The 22,308-nt window shown below is 43.9% G+C and overlaps 1 protein-coding gene across 1 annotated transcript in view; it reads left to right on the top strand.

The window, feature by feature from the left end:
• The window catches only part of MYBBP1A (MYB binding protein 1a), a 75,455-nt gene that overhangs the window by 36,623 nt on the left and 16,524 nt on the right, over positions 1 to 22,308 (top strand). The window contains exon 25 of the mRNA XM_039507611.1: positions 21,626 to 21,742. Coding sequence (XP_039363545.1) covers positions 21,626 to 21,742 — 117 coding nt within the window. The remainder of the gene's footprint in view (positions 1 to 21,625; positions 21,743 to 22,308) is intronic.

Raw genomic sequence — 22,308 nt, 5'->3', positions numbered from 1 at the left:
AGTCGCATTCCGAATGCTGTTTTTCTTCTGAGCTAGATGCTCCAGACTTGCCCATCTTCAGGTTAAAAATCTGCAAGCCGTTTGAAATGAACCCCCATCTGCTTGGTAGTGCTTGGCAGCTGCTCCCTCTACAATGTCTTTCAAAGCTTTATTTCCCTTCAAGGGCTGGGGGGAGAGCGGGCTGTGGTTTTTTTACATTATAAAAATTCACAAAGGCTTAAAATCTTTAGACTCTTTTTTGTTAATTGCTACCCTTGCAGCACTTTCTACTATTGCCTCTGAAGCCATGTGTATAGTACATTTAGATCTCCACTGTAATGACCTCTATGAATATGGCCTATTGCATGTTTATTGAGGCATTAATTTACTGTGCTGCTGCTGCTAGCAATAGAGACTTTAAACAAATTCTGGATTGCAAAGGATTATTCATTGAGCCTTTAGACCTGCTTGCATGTGTATGTATCTGTAAGGTTTTCTTACAAGTCAGAGCAATAATTACTGGAGATAGTTTGTTATAGGCCAGATCTTCCATAGGGCTCAGCTCATTGGATGCAGTTCTGGGTGCTGAGCACTTGAAAATACTGCCAGCTAACCTTGATCCTGCACCCGCTGAAACTAATGGCACAATTGGTGCATGATCAGGCTCATTGTTTGTATGGAAACCATCTGCATGCAGTGAAGGCCTTGACAACTGTCCTTACCCTTAGCGGAATGTAACCGTACTGGTTCAGATTCCTTTTCACACGTGTGCACGCACAAAGGTAGTACAAGCAGAAGTGGCAGTGAGCAGGATGCTTTTTGATCACACACATTAGCATAGGAAAATAATACAATGTCTTATGCCACCGACGAAACTGCTTGTGTCAGACCTTTGAACTAACCTGCCGCTAATGAATTGCATCGAACTTCTGGTGCATATGGGTCTGTTGGCAGTTTTGATGTTTGCAATTAGTTAAGCAGAACGTGTGTGGCATGTTAACAAGCCTGGGAGGCATGCTGCTGTCTCTGCTGTTCTGTTGACTATATGGGACATTGGCTTCTAGTGCTGTCAGCCAGACAGTTTCCAAGAGCACTAAACTCCTTCTTTTAAATTCTATTTTGAAATATACGTGCATGGGTTTATTTCCCTCCTACTTTCCTAATGCAATTTGATCTTATTGCTGCAATTGTTTCCTCAGGGAACTTGACCTTCAAATTACTTCCTTGTGCTTTGTTTCACTGCATGCAGAGTTGTTTTTCAATGAACTCCTTAAAGGATTGTTTTTGCTTGTTGGGCTGCTGGAGTATGAACAGGGGATTGAGGTGTGTATTTCATCCTAGAGATGGTTGCACAACTCAGCTACATACCAAAGCTCTCCTGACGCTCAGGTGAGAAATGGCTTCCTGCTTTATTTTTAGCAACGTCAATACATTGTGTGAGTAGCTGAAGTAACATTGAGTTGAGTAACTGCCCGCGGCCTTGGATGCATCCCTCTGAAGCTATTAATGTGATGTTTGTTAAAGCCTCTTGAGCATCATTGTGGAAAGGGCTGAAAAAGAGAAAAGTCTGATTCTTCTTTATACGGTGGGATCCCTTGGAGGTGGTGGCAGAGATCAAGGCTCAGTTGTGTTATAGGCAATGTACGTATACATGAGACTGCCTGCGACAAAGAGCTTACTATCCAAATAGGACAAAGAGAGAGTGGAAGACAAGAAGTGCTGTTTAGCCCCTTTTTACTGATGAGAGAACTGAGAGAGTAAGTGATTTGCTCAAGATAAAATAGCGAGTCTGTGGCAGAGCTGGGAATGAAACCCAGATCTCCTGAGTCTCAGGCCGTGCTTTGACAATGAGCCCAAGCTCTCTTTGCAAGTAGCAATATGCCTATACTGGTGCTCATTTGCTGTTGTTACTCTAGGGGCTTGTGTATACGGGAATACAAACAAACTGACTAAATCTGTGAAGAATGCACATCAATGAAAGCCCATTTAGGGCCCCCTGCTCCACCCCAGGGAGGGCTCTCATTCCGCCAAGGAGGATTAAACCACAGTGAACCGAAGGCCACTTTATTTCTGAATGAGAACATCCATGCATGGGTTTAATGTGCTTTAACTTACGTGTGGTAACTTCCCAGGTGTAGTTAATCATTGTAGCGCCCTATGTCGACCAGCCCTGGGTCTGTTGCCATCATCCAAGCAGAGCCTTTGGTCTGGATTAGACGGTTGATGCATTCCATTGAGACAGTAGCAAAATGTGCTTGGTGTTCGGATGATTTTGGTGAGGGGTAATAGTCATTTAGGTGCGCCCAAACAGAGCACTGAGCCTTTCACAAGGGTTTAAGTAATTTCCCTGCCATTTTCCAAAGAGAAACTAAGTAGAAAGTGTTTCACTGTCTCGAAAGATGCCCATGCGCGTACTCTAAATCTCCTGGTATGAGGCAATGTCTGTAGTGAAGACTTCTCTTTTAAAGTCTGATCCAGTCATTTTAAACTTTAATGAACCTTCCAGCGTGGAAAGGCTTTGGGCTACTGGATAGGGTGACCAGACAGCAAATGTGAAAAATCAGGACGGGAGTGTGGGGTAATAGGAGCCTATATAAGAATGAGACCCAAAAATCGGGACATCTGGTCACCCTACTACTGGATGATGGCTCTGGGCTGGCGGTGGGGAAAAGAACCTCTTGCTCATAGCTTGAATCTTCTGGCGGGTTTTGATGGTGGTTCATTGGCCTGTGTGACATTAGTTTCTGATCTCAGTCTGTTTCCTAATGGAGAAGAGTTCATCCTGCAAAAACATCCATTACCATGGATAGGAATAAGTCCCCTTATCAAGTGTCTCAGTGGAAAGCCACGGGGTTCCCAATCTCAAGACCTTTTTCCAAGGCTGGGCTAATGGAATAATGTATGTTCCATGGCTTGTTTGTCTGGCAAATATTCATCATTGTGTGTGTTGTACAGTTTGTGCTGTGTGTTCGTTTAAACACAGTAATCTGGAGCCTTTGTGTTCACCTCACAATGTACCAGGTGAGGTGCAAAGGTGACTCACCTGCCTTTTCTCTGTGGAGATCAAGGATTCACGGGTGGGCCAGGGAAACAGAATAATATTTTACTTGTCCAGCAAACACAAATTTCTTGTCCTTGGGTGATTTGGCTAGAATTCTGCAAGGCCTTCAAGTGAGTGCATAGCTGACACGAAACCAAAAAAATAAATTAAAAAAAAATCACTTTCCTTGGAGCATTGAGGCTTCAATTGGCATGGAGATGGAACTCAAAATGTTACCTTTTGTCAATATATATTCATCACTGTTTCAAAATCCATTTTCTAAAGCAGCCCATGATGGGAAACACTTTAAAATATATTTAATCTAGAATATACTGTAGGCAAGTTACTGATTATTCTTGATGTCTCCGGAGCCTCCTTTAAGAGCTCTAATGTATGTAGATAAACTTTGCAGAATCCAAGTAATTCTGTGCCAATGCTGCCTTTGCCATGAGAGTGAAAAATGATCTCTAAACCTTGCCAAAAACAGTCTTGGCTGGGTGACAGTAATGTATTTGAACAGTTTGTTTCATGTGAATTTTTTAAGTTGAAAAATAATTAAATTTGAACACAGTAAGTAAAGCTAAAGAGCCGCACAGCATCAAAATCTGGCACCCCCTTGGGTAAGCGTATATTTCTGTCCATGCTTGTGATCAACAAATGAATCATTACACTAATGCACCTTACTTTGAACGCATTTCCATAGATGTTTTCCAGCGGGTGGTAAGAAGAATTTGTTACGGAATAGTTTGCATAAGCTACTATTGGTAATGAAGCAAATGTGAAACCTGCCCAGATTAGTACCGTTGCCATTAGTACTCCACCTCTTTTCCTTTTGAAATGTGACTTGAGAAGGAAGGGAGGGTGGGAGATGATGTTTCCCAGATCTCAATCATTTAAACCAGCCTCCATTCTCTTTTCTCCGCATTGTTCCAGTCAGGGTACGTGCTATGTATTTCACTGGGGGAAGAGTTCTTTCACAGAGCTTCCACTAGGGGGCGGGCTTGACACCGGGTCCTGCAGAGACAGGTGGACTGTTAGAAGTCTCATTTAACTAGAGGAAGTGCAATGCAGTATTGCAGCAGGTGTCGCCTGCAGACCTCTCTGTTTATTTTTAATCATGGCAGATGATTTTTTTAAGAGCAGAGGTATCTGTAAAAGTCAGGGGTGTCTGCACTGAAACCTGATTGCAGTTTTCTGTCTGATTTTTTTTTTTTCCTCCTCTTCTTTTGCTTAGTGGTCTAGGACAGTTGGGTGAAATGGAAGGAAAAGCTGAATTTAGGGGTTAATCCCACAGTGCTGAGCCACTCTGATCCTGATCCAGCAAAGCAAGTAAGCGTGTGCTTAACTCTAAGCATGGGAGTAGTCCCTTTGGCTTCAGCTGGAATGTTCATGTGTTGAAGGGCTTTGCTGATTGCGGCCAGAGTGCTGTGCTCCTGGCAGGATCAAGCCTTTAATACCTAGAACTTTGAGCTGTATTGTGGATGTAGCTCCATCTCAGCCTTCCACTTTTGCAGTGGAATTGTGAATTTGACACCCTGTTGTTTGCCTCAGGAAAACTCAAAGAAACCCGTTTTTCCCTCGGATGCTGCTGCTGCTGGAGTCTATACATAGCCTCTGATGTTATTTGGAAATGTGTCTTGTGCCATTTTTAAATGCAACCTTCTGGCCTGAGTTGCTTTATAAGACACTTTTATTTTCACCTATTCAACTGGGCTGATTTAAAATTTAAAAAGTACCATATTAACTCCATTCAGGGGAGTGTGAAACGTTTAAATAAGCAGGGGTTCCAGAGGAGCCAATGTATGAGTTTCCATTGTGGTACATACCTGTGTTTGTTACCAACTGGTGTGTGTAAATGGGGTTGTGTTACATCTCAGCCATAGATGTGGCTTACTTTGTGCACTCAAACTCTCTTGGGAACGCCATGCACACCTGTGTGCGCCTCCTCTGAAAGATCGTCTCACACCTGTTTTCCCCTCAGTGGTAGTGGTAATTTTTTTTTGGTTGCCGTGTGATGGCTCTTGAGTGGCCTGTTTCAAATGTTGATCAGAATCTGTTTTCCGGTGGACAGATGTCTGCATTGCACACATAGAAACCCACAACTGGCGCTAGCCTGTCTCAGCAGAGATGGTGAAGACAGATAGACTTGGGGGCTTGAAGCAGTCTTGAGGTGGGTCCCCCGCATCAGGCTTCTGAGGCAACTTGATAGGTTCTTGATGGCCAGGTGGAGAAGCTTGCGCTGCTGCTGCTGTCTGTGCTCTACCTACTCTGTGGATAAAACAGGTGAGATTAGGTTATTGCTCCAGCACCTTTGGCAGGTACTAGACGCACACAGTCTCTCTGGGCCAGATTTTCAATAAGAGCTTGACTACCGTTCAGACACCTACATAAATGGACAGATTTTGGGGTGCTGAGCTCTGTTTGAAAATATGGCCCTGTCTGTGCGTCATTACTTATTTGTTTGCAGTGTTGTTGTAGCTGTGCTGGCCCCAGGACATTAGAGAGACAAGGTGGGTGAGGTCGTATCTTTTATTCGATCAACTTCTGTTGGTGAGAGAGACCAGCTTTTGAGCTGCGCAGTCTGCATGAGGCTCTCATAAAGAAGAGCTCTGCGGCACTTAAAAACTTGGCTCGCTCACCAACCCAAGTTGATCCAATGAAAATATGACTTCACCCCCCTTGTCTCCGTCATTTTTATATTGCCGTAGCATCTAGGAGCCCTAGTCATGGACCAAGACCCCATTGTGTTAGGTGCTGTACAAAAACAGAACAAAAGGATGGTCTCTGCCCCAGTTCTCTCCTCCATTTTGGTTTTTAAGGGATGTAAAATATTCACTCTGCTAGATTCTTCATACTTGATTGCAAGATGGGTTTCTCTAGCAAATTCCCAGGGATAGAGGAAGGGTATTTTTTTTTCTTTTTTTTGTTATTCCATCAGAATGGAGGCTCTCCGAAGGAAAGAGGGACCGCAGACTGGTGTGCCAGAATGCATTTCACAGTGTGACGGGTTACAGCTGATAACGAGAACTTTCACCAGCTTTCCTGGCTGGAGTCATTCACTGGGCTTGTAGTAGCCCAAGCTGTCTCCAGTGGACTAGTTTGCAGTGAGTTGCAAGTCTGAGTGATTTCTTAACCTACTGAATTCTATTTGCCATCTGAGGTTTTTAAAGAGCCATGCATTCTGCTCCTCCTCTTAAGCAAAGCCCTTTGGTCTAGTCAGTGGAAGGGTAAATGTCTTTGTGGAACAAGTGGGATAAATTTGTTCAGTTACAAGGCTATTGTAACATGTTTAATAATTAAGAGTGGAGAAAACCGGGGGGGAGACTCTTATGTTTGCTTATTTTGATGCAGTGGGTGACTGGCTGGATCATCTGGATTTAAGTAGCATAGATGGTACAGAACGTTTTATGATAGTTGTCTGGTAGAAGTAGAAGTCACTGGTAGTTGTGTCTTTGCCTTGAATGGGACCAGCATCAGATCCTAGGAGACAATCACTGCTTTGCTCTCAGATTTCTATGTGGCTGCTATTCTGTTTGCTGCTTTCCTTTCACCTACTGCAAAGCCGAAAACGGCAGGGAGAGCATATGTGCAGTGTTGACTCTTTTCTTGGCGTTTGATGGGTGGAGGAAGTTTTAGATTCTTACAACCTGCGATGAGAGATTGTTGTATAGCCTTGACTACCCCATCCTAAACAGGGCCTGGAATGCGTTGCTGATGGCCCCCAGTGAAGAAAGGATGGAGGCTGTAATACAGGCAGAGCCACCAGGTACGGCAATTCCTGTCTGTGCTCTGGCTTCCATGGTTGCTAGCTTTGGGGGAGCTGTTGTGGCGGGTGCAGCTGGAAAATTATGGCTCTCCTATTTTGCCAATGAAGATGCAGTTAGGGCCTAGTCTTGCAACTTGTGAGAGTAGTTACTGACCCCATTTACACAAGCCATCCTCTTGACATCCGTATAACAATAATGCTGAGCTGTTATAGAACGCTTTTATCCGCAAATCCGAAGTGCCTTACAGAGTGTCGTTATCCCGGTGTTAGAGATGGGGAAACCGAGGCATGGAGCACTGATGTGACTTGCCCAAGGTACCCCACCAGGCAGTACGAGAGACTCCCGTTCTCCCATGTCCTAATCCAGTGCTCTAGCCACTGTGCAACACTACCTCCTGTGTAGCGTTCCTGCCAGTACTAAGGATTGTGAGACTGTCTTAATTGATGAAACTGCATCATTTGGCCAATATGTGCTCCAGTGCTTTTGCTTCCCAGACAGCAGCTTTACTGGTGTGATATTTTTTTTAATAGTTTGAATATTAAACTTCAATACTGATACTTGAGTGAACCCGAATTTTAATTTTTCATTATCTGGCTGGTAAGAGTTCTTGAGAGAGATGAAAAGCTCTGTCCATCAATTGCAAAGTCACGATTCTCGTTGAGTGATTTGGGGAATATAGCTGAAAGAGAGAGAATGCATGGGCAAAATGATAATTAGGACTCTTCTCCCCACCCCCCTTTTGCATGTATATTGGTCTTAAATCTCTGATGATTTGGCACTAGCAAGGTCTTTTTAACTAGGCTGCCTAATGCAGTAGTCTCATTATGAATTGCTTTGAAATAAACACAGGCACATGCCTCTTTGAATTATGGAAAGGCAGCATTTTGGACCAGGAGGAGCCATCCCCTTCAGGAATTGTCTGGAGGAGAATTTATTGCGGGACAGAGTCTTTCTTAGGCTTTGGGCACATGAGATGTTCTGTGGCGTTTGATGGGATTACTTGGGTGTGTAAAGTTACTCGTGCCTCAGTATTAGCAGGACCTTTGTTTCTCAGGAAGAAGAAAGACTGCGTAAGGAGGGAAATGGTTGCTAACTCTTTATTATGAGGCTTATGATATTTGACCTTTTTCCCTAAAGCCCCAGCTACTGCAGTATTCCAGGAGGAACTCTGCCTGCATTTAAAATAAAAAGATTCTAGGGCTCACAGCTGGGGAGAAATCACAAGATTCTTTTTATTTTTTTAAATCTTGTTTTTGGAGGCTGACTCATGGTTTTTGAACACTGGAGCTGTTGGCAAAGGTGAAAGCACCCAACTAGACCCTTCGCCGGGTGGCCCAGTTGCGGATGTACAGCACAGCGTATATTTACACTTCCAGCGCTCTTTGTGAACAGCCCAGGCCTGGGTGAGATGCTGTAACTAGAGCGAGAAACTGTATATCTGCATGTGCAAGTTCTGGTCCCAGCTCTGCCACTAGTTCATCATTATGACCTTGTGCAAGTTACTTAACCTTTCTGGTATCAGTATATTCTCTCTCTCCCCCTCACCCCCTTAAATTTTAGGATAATAAGATACTGACTTTTGGTGAGGTGAATATTAAGACTGATTGACCGAAGCAGAAAGGCCAATATTTACCTCAAGGGAAAATAAATCTTTATGTTCAAAACAAGAAGTCAATATATGGATTGTAACATCTATTTTGATTAACTTCATCAGACATTTCGGATTGGAGGAGGGCAAGGGGATCAGTGTGGATTTTCTTTTCGTAAGTAATTTTATCAATAGCATCTGCCTAGTAGTCTATGGTAAAAGAGAAGCAAAAAAATGAGAAACCCCCTGAAATATTTGAATTTTGCAGGGTCTGGTGCCTGATGATATGTTCTTTGCGTTGAATTGCTAAATAGCCAATGTACTCTGAAAAGTGCCGGGATGGGAGAAGGCACCTACTGTATTAGGCATATTTGCTAACTTTTAAAAAACCAAAAATGGTAAAATATTATTTCTGTTACTGAACTCCTGTCAGCTCAGCTACAGAAGAGGCAGCTGGATTCTGTTCCTTTGTGTGTGCATGGTTGTAGCTGATCAGAACTCAGTAAACACCTGTGCCAATGGGGCTGCACGGGTGTAACTGAGAAGCTGATCAGCAGAACCCCTACCCATGGGGGTGTTGTGTAAGATGGAAAGAGCTCAGCTTGGCTCTGGGGGAGTTGCAGGGCCAGCCATTGAGGGGAGGAGGTGGGGTAAACATCCTTTTACTTGTGAAATGAATATTTTTCATCTGAAATTGATGAAAGAGATTGACTGTGGGACTCCACAATGCCCTTTCTAGGCCTGGTTTGCAGTTGAATGGCCCTTGAAGTCATTGGAGGGCGATGTTACACACTGTGAGTGGCAGAGAGAGAGTGCTGCATGTACCATGCCCATGTTGGCGAAATAATTACATTTTTTCGGAGGCGCCTGAATTAGACGGTGCTTTGGGGTCCAGTTTGGGCTCTGGTGCCTGGGAACAAGCAAAGCACCTTGCTCTCCTGGGTTCAGCAGAGCATTAATATTATATGAATAGGAGATTTTTTTTTTAATGGCATTTAATTCTATTTTTAATGTAATTTTGTGTAAGCTTGTAGTGAAGCACTGCTCAAAGGCACTAAGTCTGGTCTGATACTGCAGACCTGAGACTATGCAGAGAACACATCAGGAGCTTAAATATTTGCTAATGCCTCATAGCAAACTTTCAAAGGCATTTGTGCTTATTACTATTATCCATATTTATAAGGCCCCTATTACTGCATATTGTGTTCTGTGTTTCTTCTCCCGTTGCTGAAGTTGTGTTTTGTTTTTTGTTTTGTTTTGATTGGGAGATAACGATCATTGCTGTACCACAGCAGTATGGACTGTAGCTGTCACGGTGTTTAAAGTAATAGCTGTACTCAGAGCTTCCTACTTTCCTGATTCCCTGTTGTCCTTTTGTAGCTGTGGGGCCCTCTCAGATTCATTACTCAGGCAGTGCAGGGATCTCACGCTGGCAAAAAGACCATTCTTTGCCTGGGTTTGTCAGAGCTAGAGTGGCTTTGCCTTTGGAAGCCAGCCTGTCTGTGGGGACAGGAATTTCTCTTTCTATGGAGATTTAAACATTAAATTGAGACTTCATATTGCATCCAAATGCTTGTACCTTTCTGCATGGGAGCAGCACTTGAAAAATCCCCTCTCTAACAGGGAGCGAATGGAGTTGCTCTGATGAATGTGGGGGGCCCAGGTGAGCAATTACTCTGGAAGCTAAACTTTAAATTAAACAGAACATCTTCTAGTCTTTGTGGTTGTGAAGAAAACCTCCTGAGTGTAAATGGATGCAGTGCCTGTGTCTGCAGACAGACTGCTGCAGCGCCTCAGTAGCTGCTCAGAGCTTTGCTAGGGGCTGGTGTGTACTACAAAAGTTAAGGATGATTTTTTTTTCCTGATGGGGCTTACGTTATCATAACTGTAGTGTGGACACAGTAGTCAGAGTTAAAGGTGCCTTATATTGGTATCGCTTATTCCCCTTCCTGAACCAGAATAAGCTGCATCAGTGTAAGTGCTTTTATACCAGTAAAATTGCATGCACACTAGGGGGACTTGTACTCCTTTATCTATACCAGTATAGTTCAAAGTGGCAGAACAGCGTAGTGTAGACAAGCCCTTTAAGTAGCAGTAAAGTGAAAATACCCTGGGGCAGCAGTGAAAGAACTTAGAACTTGACACTGCTATCACTGAGCAGAGGAAGGGTGGGGGAGAGAGAGAGAAGACCAACAAAGCAGGGATTGGGGACGGGATAGAATGGTGGTGATCTCTTCCTCCTTCCAGCAGGTTCTGGAGTGGGTAGAAGAAACAGAAAGATCCTCATCTCTTTCAGTAGCTTTTGGGGAATCACGTTTCAGATCCATAAAATGTGACAGATGGCACCTCCAAAGCAGAGTCCAGGGTAGAAACACCAGTGCATTTTCCCTGGCCAGCAGCTGGCAATGCCAGAATTCTCTTACTGGGTCATTGCCCTTGAACCTCACTGGTCAGTGTCCCATCTCTCTTAACTGGTTAACTCTGCCAAGTGGGGTTAGTTCTCCATCTAACAGGTGTCCGGTTATCTGGGTTCGTTTTTCCCCAAGTCCTGCAGCATAGCTGAGCTAGTGACTGGGTGCTAAAACTGCAGATGAATCCTGCTGAGTTGTTTTTTTTCATTAGGAAGAGGAATCATTGGGACTGGGTGTTACAGCTGTTCATAAGGTCACAGAAAGCCTTGTGTTTACTAAACACTGTTTAACTTGCTTTAAAGACAAGCTTGGGAGGGAGGGAGAGCCTCTGTATCAGAGTAAAACAGTTGATTTAAAAACATCCATTGATAGTTGGCTCACGCAAGGAAACATCACACAGATATTCCACATATTGTAGGAGCAAAATATGTCTAGTATGTGATGTTGTCAATTATTTAAAGGATTTTAGAGTGGAAGGCATCCAGCTGCGTCTCAGGAATCTGCATTATTATTATTTTTTAGATGTGGCAGGTACTATCTGCTTTGGATAATTCAGGGTTGCAGTGCAGAATTGCTCATTCTGAAACGGTGGTAGTGCTTTAAATCATAAAAGCATAAAGATCTAGGAATCGTGGTTGGAGTGTATTGGGTGGTAAAATGTGATGATAAAAGTGCCACTTAAATGCTTCATATATGGTGATTAAACCAATCTGCAAAATTCTACTCCTCCATCCAGCTGAGTCAGTAACCTTTTTAAACAGGTGAGTAAAGTGTCAGTTTTCCCCCCCACCCTGTTGCACTAAATTTTTGGCAAGGAGAATTTTGTTCTTGGGCTTGTAAATTTTTCCATTGGATTAACCAGTGCTGCTTCTCGAGCACATGACCAGCTCTTTGGTGTGCTTTAGTGAGAGTGGATTTTGCAAAATATTATATGATGGGCAGTTATGTCAGGCTTAATGCTTCAGAGAATAAGCTTTTGGCTCTGAGGTCAGAAATGAATTCCTCCTCCGACCCATGTACATCACTGCACAATGTCCTTGGTGCTTTTTATGGGATTTTATTTTTTATTTTTTGTATTTTTTTTTCTAAACTACTACTGCAGCATTTCACATTGGCCATTCCTGGAGGAATGCATAACTCAGACCAAAATACGTAACTCAGAGGTTGTGTCTACATTTAAACAGCTACAGTGCTTCAGAATAGACACTCACTACAGTGATGGAATTCTTTCTACCGTTGACCTAGAGGTGTCTATCCCGGGACTTAGGTCATCTTAACTTCATCACTTGGGAGCGGTATTTTTTCACACCAGAATTGTGTAGCTAGGTTGACCTAACTTTGTAGGAGGAGATCTGGCTTTAATCCCTGGCTTTGCTACACACTCCTCCCTATATGACCTTGGGCAAGTCACTTCAGCTCTTCCAGGCAGAGATTGTGTCTCGCAATGCATGTATTTAGCACCTAGCCCAATGGAGCCCTGATCCCTGTTGAGGCTTCTTGGCCGACTATAGCCTGGCAGAGAATAGAATGGCTGAAGCCTTACGAACGCGTTAGGGACCGCAGGGGACGTGTTGCCTGTAGGAGGTGAGGTCTCAGCTGACACTGATCTGGGATGGGAGATGCCTGGCTTCTGGGGGTCTAGTTGCAATTATCAAGTATGCATTCTTAAAAGGTGGACATGATTGAAATGATGATAAAAAACTGTGTCTCAGAAAGAGCATTTCGGCATTGCTGCCCTGATCCAAAGGAGACAGCACTTGCTGTGTCTTAATAATAATGCACATTCTCCCAGAAGTGGTTGGATACTTTCATTCTAAACCCCTTTAAATAGCCCCCAAATAAGGTTCTTAGGCTCTTTGGATTCTGTTTGCCTTGCACCAGGAATTCTGAAATAGGATTTTGTTTGCTTCTCAACTTGATCTGAAAAAAACCCAAAACACTAATCTCTATCAACAGGCAACTTTTCTTGCTTATTAGCACATTAAAAATAATCCCATCACAGAATAGACACATTTTGCTTGCATTTGTGGAATATCTCAGTCGTAGCTCTAGATTGGAGAAAGCTGTTGGTGGCGGCTTCTTAGTCACCTGTTTTATCTCTGAGCTTTTGAATTGGAAAGTGACTTTCTCAAGCCTGTCTTTGACTGAGTTGTTGCTATCCGAGTGTTTGTTCAGTGGCCAGGTGAGTTGGGTCTCATTTCAGAACCCGCAGGACAGTTCTCCATGGCCCTGATTTCAGAACTCATTCTTAATCAGGAGAGCACTTAAGTGGATGCTTATCAAAGTTAATGGGACTGAAGCACATGCCTCAAGATAACTATGTACTTATGTGCTACACTGAATAGGAATGGACCTAAGCATGTGATGCCTGTATCATAACATCAGCAATCTTGAAGACACCAAGGTCTGAATGGGATATATAATGACCCAGTAACCCTGCAGTGATCTATGCAGGCATGCTTGGAAGGATGGGATATGGGGAAGCTTGCACTGCTGCTGCTCATTCACCATACTTCCTCCGTCTCCAGGGTTGTGAGTCTGTACGCTCATTCTTGGTTTTTAATTTTTTGTTTCACATTTTGCTTGCCATAATTTGGTGCTGGCCAATCAGTGGCCCGTCCTTCAGTGTGTGGGGCCATGGTGTGTGTGTCTCAGGCTCCAGCAAAGATCAGGGCCCCATAGCAACATGATGTCTGCCCATTGAGGGGTGGGTATGTTACAGGAAGCAACATCATCCTCTGGATAGGGCATGAGACTGGCAGTCAGAAGACACTGGGCCAGATCCTGTTTTCAGTTACGCCATTGTAAATCCAGAGTAATTTCATTGCTTTCCCTGGTGGTGAATCTGTGCTGGTGTAATAGTAGAATTTGAACAAAGGTTCTTTCCTTGACTCTGTCTCTGATTCACTCTGCGATCTTGAGTTGAATAGATTGTTTTAACATGCCTGGACTTCAGTTTTCCCATCTGTTTTAAACTGAAATAAAATAAGGCGAGGACTGTTTCTTTCAATAGGCCATTTAATGACCAAGTAATGCAAAATGCTATACAAATGGGCATTTCAGGTGAAAGAAAATGATGTGGTTTAAATACCTCGTTATTTACACAGACTTCCTGGAGGAGCAGAATAAAAACAAAATGTGTATCTTTTCCATTATAATAATGTTTGCTGAGTCAGACACCACACTGTGCTGGCATTGTGCGTTCATCTAGCGAGAGTCGCTGATGTAATATATGCATTGACCCATGGACATGGTCGCAGTTAAGGTTGCTTTGCTATATAGCCTGACACCTGAGCACCGCAGTTTGTATGGCAGCAGTTGGCAGCAGTTCTTCAAAATGCCAATAGCCTATTGGACGGCAAAGGTGCTTGAATAGTCGGGTAAAACTTCCTGTACAATTTGCCTTCTCACCAGGGTATGTTAGATCTATCACCAGAATGATAACAGCGAATTTCCTGGCTGAAATGCAATTTTAAGTTTAAGATTTTAATTGCTTATTGTAACTTATTTCTCATGTAATTGTTTTTATATATTAAAAAAAGGGGGAGGAAATTACTGGATGTGATACGCCACAGCCTTCCATCTGCCAAGTTGGTAGCATACATTCGGAGTTGCTAGAAATTCTACGTCCGCTCTGCACTTGCCATAGGTGTAGGTATAAAGCAAAATCAGGCCCAGTGTATGTTTTGCATTTTGATTTGCTGAAAAAGTACATGCTCAAACCTAACTGTAGCATCATTGCTAATACTGAAGTACAGGGCGTGTGGTCTAGTGGTACCAGTACGATCCTGGATCAAAATGTCCAGGCTCACGAGTTCCATTCACTGTACTGCCACTAACTTTCTGTTGAGTGGCTCTCTTAAACTCTTTGCCTCGTTTTCCCTCTATGTAAGATGGAGATAATTCAGGGGAGCTTTGGGGCTTAATTAGTTAGTTAATGTCTGCAAAATGCATGGAGAGCCTCAGATGAAGTGGTATTGTAAGAGCGTGAACTGTTCTAACTTCTGCAGTGCCATAATACATTGCAGATGCTGCTGTCAGTCAGTCCTCTACACGATTCTGGGTGGTGTCACACTAAGTAACTCTATGTAATTGGTGACTCTGGGGGCTTTCTCCCATCTCTGTGTTTGTGTGATACCTTTTCACCTGCTTGAAGTGCCTCCCTGGTGCCGTCTTTTTAAAACATGCAGAACTGGAAAACGCTGTCTAGCCTTGTGTCAGAAACTGGTGCCTGAGTGAACCTGTGCAGCATAACAATTAGCCATGTGTAAAATACAAGCTGAGATTTGGACAGTGCCTTCATCTTTTGAACACGGGATGGTGACTTTGCCCTTGTAAAGGGCTATCAGCCCTGGTGCTGTCTGCGAACTGTAAACTCTGGGGTTAAAACTCCCCTTCCCTACACTGTCTCAGATGGCGATTTGGGTAACTTTTGTCTTGTTTCCAATGTAGCAATCACACCAGAGGTGATGGGTCAACGTGAGAACAGTGGTTGTGTTGCTCATGGTTAGCCCATCACTTGCCATTTAAAATGATCAGGTTGCTTATGCCTTACTAGGACAGATAGAGGCATGCTGTATATCCCAGCATCTTAGCCTGATTGCTCTGTGTGTTAGCCTGTAAATAAGGGAAATGGGCAGATTTGGGATCCCCCATCATCTCAGTTCCTGCAGTGAGTGTACAGTTAGTATTTTAAAAGGAGACTTTGAATGTTTTTATACTGAATTGACATGCGTGTTAGTGTAAGAGAGAAACAAACAAAGCTGGCAGAAAACCTACAGAATTGGCATGTTATGGATTATTCATTTTCTTCCTCCCACATGAACTTAATAATGAGCATTTCTACCTCATTTACTCGTACGGGTGGGTGGATGGATATGTGTATGTGTCCTCTTTGGATGAATTTTTTTGGCAGATGGGGGGAGGATTAGTGTTGGGTTTGTTTGTTGTCTCTTCCCCCACCCCCTCCCATTTTGTTAACTCTGAATTTACTGAACTGTTTTCTATAGTAGATTTGGCTGGGGAAATAGATGGCTTATAGGACCCAGAATGGGTTATAAAGTTTTTTTCACCTGATCATGGGATCTAACCTAGCTCAGAATGTGGTTTCACTTACAGATTTTCATTTCAGGGATATAGGGGGTTGGGGGTGCAGTGAGAAGCGATGTGTGTGTCCTGGTAGTATCCTTGTCTAGTGGATTAAGCCCAGGGTTGGGAGCTGGGAGCTCCTGGGTATTCTGAGAAAAGGTTGTTGTCTGAGTGTAATCTTTTTGAGCCTCAGTTTTGCCACTTGTAAAATGAGGAGAATAATATGTTTACTTCCCTACCAAGGCTGTCATGAGCCACCACTAAATAAAGGATCTAATCCCATTCCTAGCGAGGTCAATGACAAACGCCCTCTGACTCCGTTGGGAACAAAGTTGTACTGCGTGTTTGTAAAGTGGCACATACATGCAGAGGGGTAGGAAAATTCGGTGGCGTAGTCAGGGATAGAACTTGAGCGTTGTCCGTGGGCTGAAACTGTTACAGCCACACTCTCTGTAGGGAGCTCTCCTGTGTACATGTTCAGTCTCTTTTGCCCCAGCAAACATCCTCTTAAAAATGTAGGAATTCCCAGATGAGATCAGGCCAATGGTGCCTCTAGTCCAGTATCCTGTCTTTGACACTGGAGGACTCAGAGGAGGGTGCAAAAATCATGGAGAAGCCAGTTATGGGGGACACTGCACACAAGGAAAACTGCTTCCTTATTCCGTTCAGCTAAATGCTAGTCTATGCCCTGAATGTGAGGGTTTGTATCCCTTCCAAAACTCTTGGCTTTTTAAACCCTTGCCATTGTGTGAAAATGTTCTGCCAAAAATAATAATAATAATTTTGCAGAATGGAAAACAGGCAAATGTCATTGGGAACTTTTTTCTGCACATATTTTTCACAGTTCTAATAGATGGAAAGTTATTCGGGGCAAGGACAGCATAGAGGTCATTGCTAATTGTAACAGTATTTTTATGTATACACGTGTACCCAGAGCAGGGCGTGTTTCTAAGTATCTACGTAACTAAAAATAAATAGTATTGGCTTTTAGAAATCTTAGATCTCTCTAGGTTTTGCTGGTTTCTCTCTCCCTGGCTCACCTCTTGGATTGCCAGCACCATCACTTGGACATAGAAATAAATAGTAGCCTAAATTTTCAAGAATGAATAGTAATTTTAGGTGCCTCAATTTTTGGGTTATCAGCTTGAGTCACTTTTAAAAGAGCTGGGTTCTCAGGAAGTGCTGAGTACCCATTCTCAGAAAATCAGGCCCCTTTATGATGGGCACCCCAAATCATGTTGTAATCTTAGTGTGTTCCTACGTAGATTCCCTAGCTAAATTCTGACAAATCTGAACTCCTTGAGTTTCTTATGCATTGTATTCATGTCCTCAATGTACCTTCTTTCAATCAAGCTCTGTCCACTAAGTAAATATTACCTATAAAGGGAAGAGAGCAAGTGGTTTCTCAGTGCACCTGAAAGGAAATGGCTTAATTTGAGTTATAACTGTACTTCAGTGACTCTTGTATTCCTTCCCAGCAGACTTATTTCCCACCCCTCTTAAAGTGTCACTATATAAATAAAAAGGAAAAGCTTCCTAGAGCAGCCCACTCAAACAGCAAATTATCCTTCCTAATTTTTAAAATTCTCTTAACTTCAGTAGGCACCCAGGGGCCGTTGTTCTGCAGGCAGCTTTTAATGTGTGTCCAGCCTTCAGGTCCGTAGCTTGGCATTTCTCAGGGGGTGCTCTCTGACAATATATCAGCTTGGCTTAGGACTATAAAACTATTGCTAAGGGCTGGTAATTTCCAGTCCACTGTGGTGCTGTCACTCACCATCCCAGGCGCCTGGTGAGTTTCAAATCTGAGCACCAACAAGTTTCAGGTGTCCACGATTGTCCCTTTTGTAGAGCTATAGAATCAATCAGATCCATTTTTACATACTAATAAAATGATATGAACAAGGACCGGTATTTGTATTTCTCTCTAAACAAGAGGGTGCTGAAGTTTGCTGATGGTTTGTGGTGTTGGTTGGTCGCTCTCATGCTATAATTTGGGACCTGCTGAAGTTGATCAGTTTCCTTTCTTTTACTTACTCTGTTGAGGATTGTTTAATTTCTTGCCCTTTCCAAGGACAGTGAAGCGTTAATGTTACCAGGGTTGATTTATCAATAGCCATGATTCATAGGTTCATTCAGTACGCAGTCTGTCCGGGGCAGGAGTTTGGTTGTAGAGTAGCAAGGAGGAATGTGGGCCAGGAGATTAAAACCACCTGTGACAGACAGTAATCCTCATTGCAGGAGGTCAACCCATAACCTCTTAACTCACTCTGATGCAGAAGAACTAGTCCCAATGCCAAACTGAAATCTGGGGGGTAAGATTATGGTTATCTGAAAAGAAAAAAAAAATGCCACTTGCATTAGCAACCTAGAAGATAAATGGGTGTGATGGGGCTGTGAAGTCTCTTTGAAAACTGCAGCCATTACAGTTCTACCTGCCCATGGGGCAAGTTCCATTGGAATATAAACAGAAATAGAACTAACCCTTTCTTCCCAGCAACGGTGGGATTGTTAAGGTTCATGGGCTACAGGAGTGATTCATCTTCAGGGCACGTAGCAACCGTGGTAGCAAGAATAGAGACGTATAGTGTGGAACCAGGCGTTTCACTTACGCACAGTAACTCTGTTAGCTGGGTTATTTCAAAGAAAATTGCAGAAGTCATTTGATTGTTGTTGACTTAACCAGAGTTACAAATTCCTACCACCACGTGCCAGGCAGGCACTCACACATTCTTCTTGTAATTAAGAGGCAGCTATGGCTTATGAGACCAATTACGGCATGTCTGGGTGCATGCACCGAGTGTAGCGGAGAGCTGCCTTTGTGCAATTGTAAAGAGAATAGGTGACCCCTGGATGAAAGGCTGTAACTCACTTGAGGGGCCAGACGAAATCATAAACCTTAAGACGTCATCTCTCCTCTTGTAGTTTCAATAACGTTCATCCAGGCAACTCATCTCGATTGCACCAGGATGCAAAGCAAGAGAATGGTTCCTTTAAACTGCTCTAACAGCATCCCAGGACTGTAGATTAACTCAAGAGTGCATCTTGCTTTTGTGGTTTATTTATGTGAAATACTGATCTTGTGGAGAGTCCCACCAGGGCACCAATGACAAAGCTGTATTCCAGAGAGCTTAAGTGATTATTGGGTGGGAACATCACAGATCAAAAAGAGCAGCATCAAAAGTGACTAATAATGATGGGTGCCGTTTTGGATATGTGACTTGAGACCTGCGTGGGACCTGATTTTCAGTAAAGTGCTGAGCACCTGCCCTCAGAATATCAGGCCTCTAAGAAGTGTCTCAGAAGCCCTAGTCCCTTGAAAACCTTGCTTGTCATTACCATTTTAGTGACAATAGCGGGAGTCACTCGAATAGTTTACATGCCTCCAGCCTGCACCCTAAATACCAGCAGACACATACACATACATGGTTTTGATTTTCACCTAGCTAAAATATTGCTGATTACTCTAACCAAAATTATGCTATGTTCCTGATGACTGTTTTTGTTGGATGTTAATTTGGCACCAAGTATGGATTTAAAAAAAACCATCCCTGCTCGCTGGCTGGAACTGTCAGTTTTAATTTATGAGCGTCTCAGTCAGTGTGCAGAGGTAAAGCCAGTAATTGCTATTTCGTCATTGCCCATTCTCTTCCCACTGGGCCTGATTCTCCTCTCGGGGGCTGTAAATCAGGAATACATTTGATTAGATCAGTGGAGTTCCACCAGCATCACGCAAGCTGCATCCAGACTGTGGTGTGTAGCTACATGCGTCAGTGAAAGGCTCTGGCCGTGGGGAAAGGTTCCAGCAGCGGGGAGGCAGCGGGACATGTCATGCGAAAAATAGCAGTGTGGATGGGGGAGGCACTGCCTGGGGGTGTCGAGAGTAGGGTACATACCCTAGGGTTCAGGCCTCACTGTCTACACTGCTATTTGTATGCGTGGTAGGGGCGTATGCCCTCTACATGCCACCGTGAGGAGTATGCACCTTAGATGTACCCACCGATACGAACACAGGAAGTGCCCATCGAATGAGAATGGTTTTACATCTAGTCTAGTATCCTGTCTCTAAGCGCAACAGTGTTGAGTAGGCAGCTAGAGAAAAACTTACTACCTGGAGAAGTTTCCTCCTAAGCTCCCCTAATTGGAGGCTGGCTTATGCCCAGGACTATGAGGACATGTATGTTCCTCCCAAGCTCTTGTTTTGTGGTTGCTTTACTCCTTAGATTGTCACTCCGGATGTTCTTATATTACCTATAGGAACATCAGATCCTTTTTGGAATGCTGCTAAACGAAGTCTCAGGGGTATCTTGCGTCAACGAGTTCCGCAGGGTATGCACTGCACGAAGGCAAACCGGGCCCCCTCTCTTTGTGGAGTTAAGATGCAGTACATGGTGACAAAATGGAGGCTTGGGGGGGGGCAGATTCATCCTTGATGCAACTGATTTCAGTAGTTACACCCTGTCGCTCATCTGTCTGTGCTAAGACGCCCCCCTTTCAGCCAGGGTCTCTCAAAACTGCCTCGTCCTTCTCTGTGTCCCCGGGGATGTCACCAAATACCCTGTAGTCAGCAAACGGGGTTAAACAAAGGAAAGGTAAGGAAAAGCCTGTAAGGAGCTCCCTCCAGAATATGGGCCTCTTACTTCCGAGTGGGTCTGGGAGAATCAAGGTCCGCTTCAGAGTTCGTTGAGATCCAGTACAAGTCTCAGTTCTTTTCCCCTTCAACGGCAGGGTTCTGCATCCTCCTCCTGCGTGTGCAGGGGCCATGCAGGCTCTCAGTCCGCGCTCCAGCTTCTCCCACTGGAGTGGAGTTCCCTCTTTGTGACTCCTCCAGTCCTGCCATAATGTGCCATTACCGGGGGGCTGGGCCACCCCAACCCAAAGCAGCTCCGTAACCCTTTCCATGCTAGTGCCGGGTTTATATACCCCATCACACACCCAGATTGAAATTAGCCCTTTGTTACTGTATCTGCAGACAGCAATACGGGGTTTCTATCCTTGGACAGAATTCACTCACTCTTTTTCTTTCTGACATTTTGTCGTCAGGGAAGTGTCCCTGTTAAATCCTACAGCGTATTTACACTAATTGTTGGTGTCGTGTCTTGATGTGTTTCTTTTGTTTGCTTTGTGCATTGCCTCTACCTAAATGAGGACTTAAAATAGAATCTCTGGACTAGAGGAGGACACGTGAGAAGGCTGCACATTCCCATTGGATACTCCTCCTCTTCAATGGTCCTGTTAACATGTAGGTTTAATGAGTGCGTTTTACTCCAGGGCTAGGCTGAGTGCTGCTTTGAGCTGGAGTTTCCATCTGGGGCTTCCTTTTGAAATGGAGCATTTGCTAGGCTGCCAGCTCCAATCTCTTACATTTAGCGTGTAATGCATTTACCAACAGCGCTAGAGTGCAATAAAAGATAAAGTGACTGAAAAGGTTGCTTATAGATATATGGAGACTATATATATTGCACTGCCATAAAAGGTTGATTCTGAAATAACGGTGATCTCTCCACCTGCTTGATTCCCATTTTAAATGCATCCATTCTACCGAATAATTCCAGTCTGTTACTCGTGTGCCTTGTGTTAGGAATGACTCTGAAAGGGAGAATGAATGTTCTATGACAAAGCATTAACTGTGCTGGTGAGTCTAATGTGGACCGTCCCCATATTTAGCTGGGGGTTTCAATGGTCTGTAGGTAGGTGGCTAATGCCATCCAGCAAAAAGAGCAGAATTTCACGTGTCCCTCTCTTTTCCTTCCAGGCGCAGGCGTGTATGCTTCTCCAGAAGGCCCTGCAGACTCGGGATTTGAAGCTCTCCATGACAACGGAGGAAGAGTGGGAGGAGCTGATCAGAGAGAGTACCAATCAGATCACAGAGGTAATGAGAACCAGCAGGTTAAACGTGGGTAGTGCCTACTGGATGCCTTTTCTGCACCTGTGCCTCTTGGGCTCATAGGGCCAAATTCAGATGCGGTACAATTGCTTTGGATCCATTAAATTGACTTCATTGCATTTGCACCCACTTACATTTGCTCTGAATCTGGACTGCCTAGTACCTAGCGAAAGCGTTCTTTGGTGTTCATGCCACATGAACTCCTGCATGCTGTAGGACATGGCCGTTTTGTGTCATATATAACAGGCCTTGGATGCTTGGCTGTAGGTCTGATACAAGAGGGTGTGGATCCAAGCGGAAGAGGCTAAGCATGAGAAGTAAACTTGCCTGGGTCAGAACATTTTTGGCATTTTAGATTCAATACACTAATGACCTGTTTTACAACTAGATAAACCTGTAAGGCAAAGAGGTAAAGTGACTTGACTTACGTATGGTCGTAAGTGGAACCCAGATTTAGAACCCAGGAGTCCTAGCCCCTGGTCCCCTGGCGTAGTCCCGACCGCTTGCTGCTAATGGCAGATGGATATTTGCCAAGAGAACCCTAAAATCAT

The sequence above is a fragment of the Mauremys reevesii genome, linkage group 20 (assembly GCF_016161935.1).
Source record: "Mauremys reevesii isolate NIE-2019 linkage group 20, ASM1616193v1, whole genome shotgun sequence".
NCBI classification, from domain to species: Eukaryota; Metazoa; Chordata; order Testudines; family Geoemydidae; genus Mauremys; species Mauremys reevesii.
Note: the sequence above shows the minus strand (reverse complement) of the source record. Positions and strands in the feature narration are given on the sequence as shown.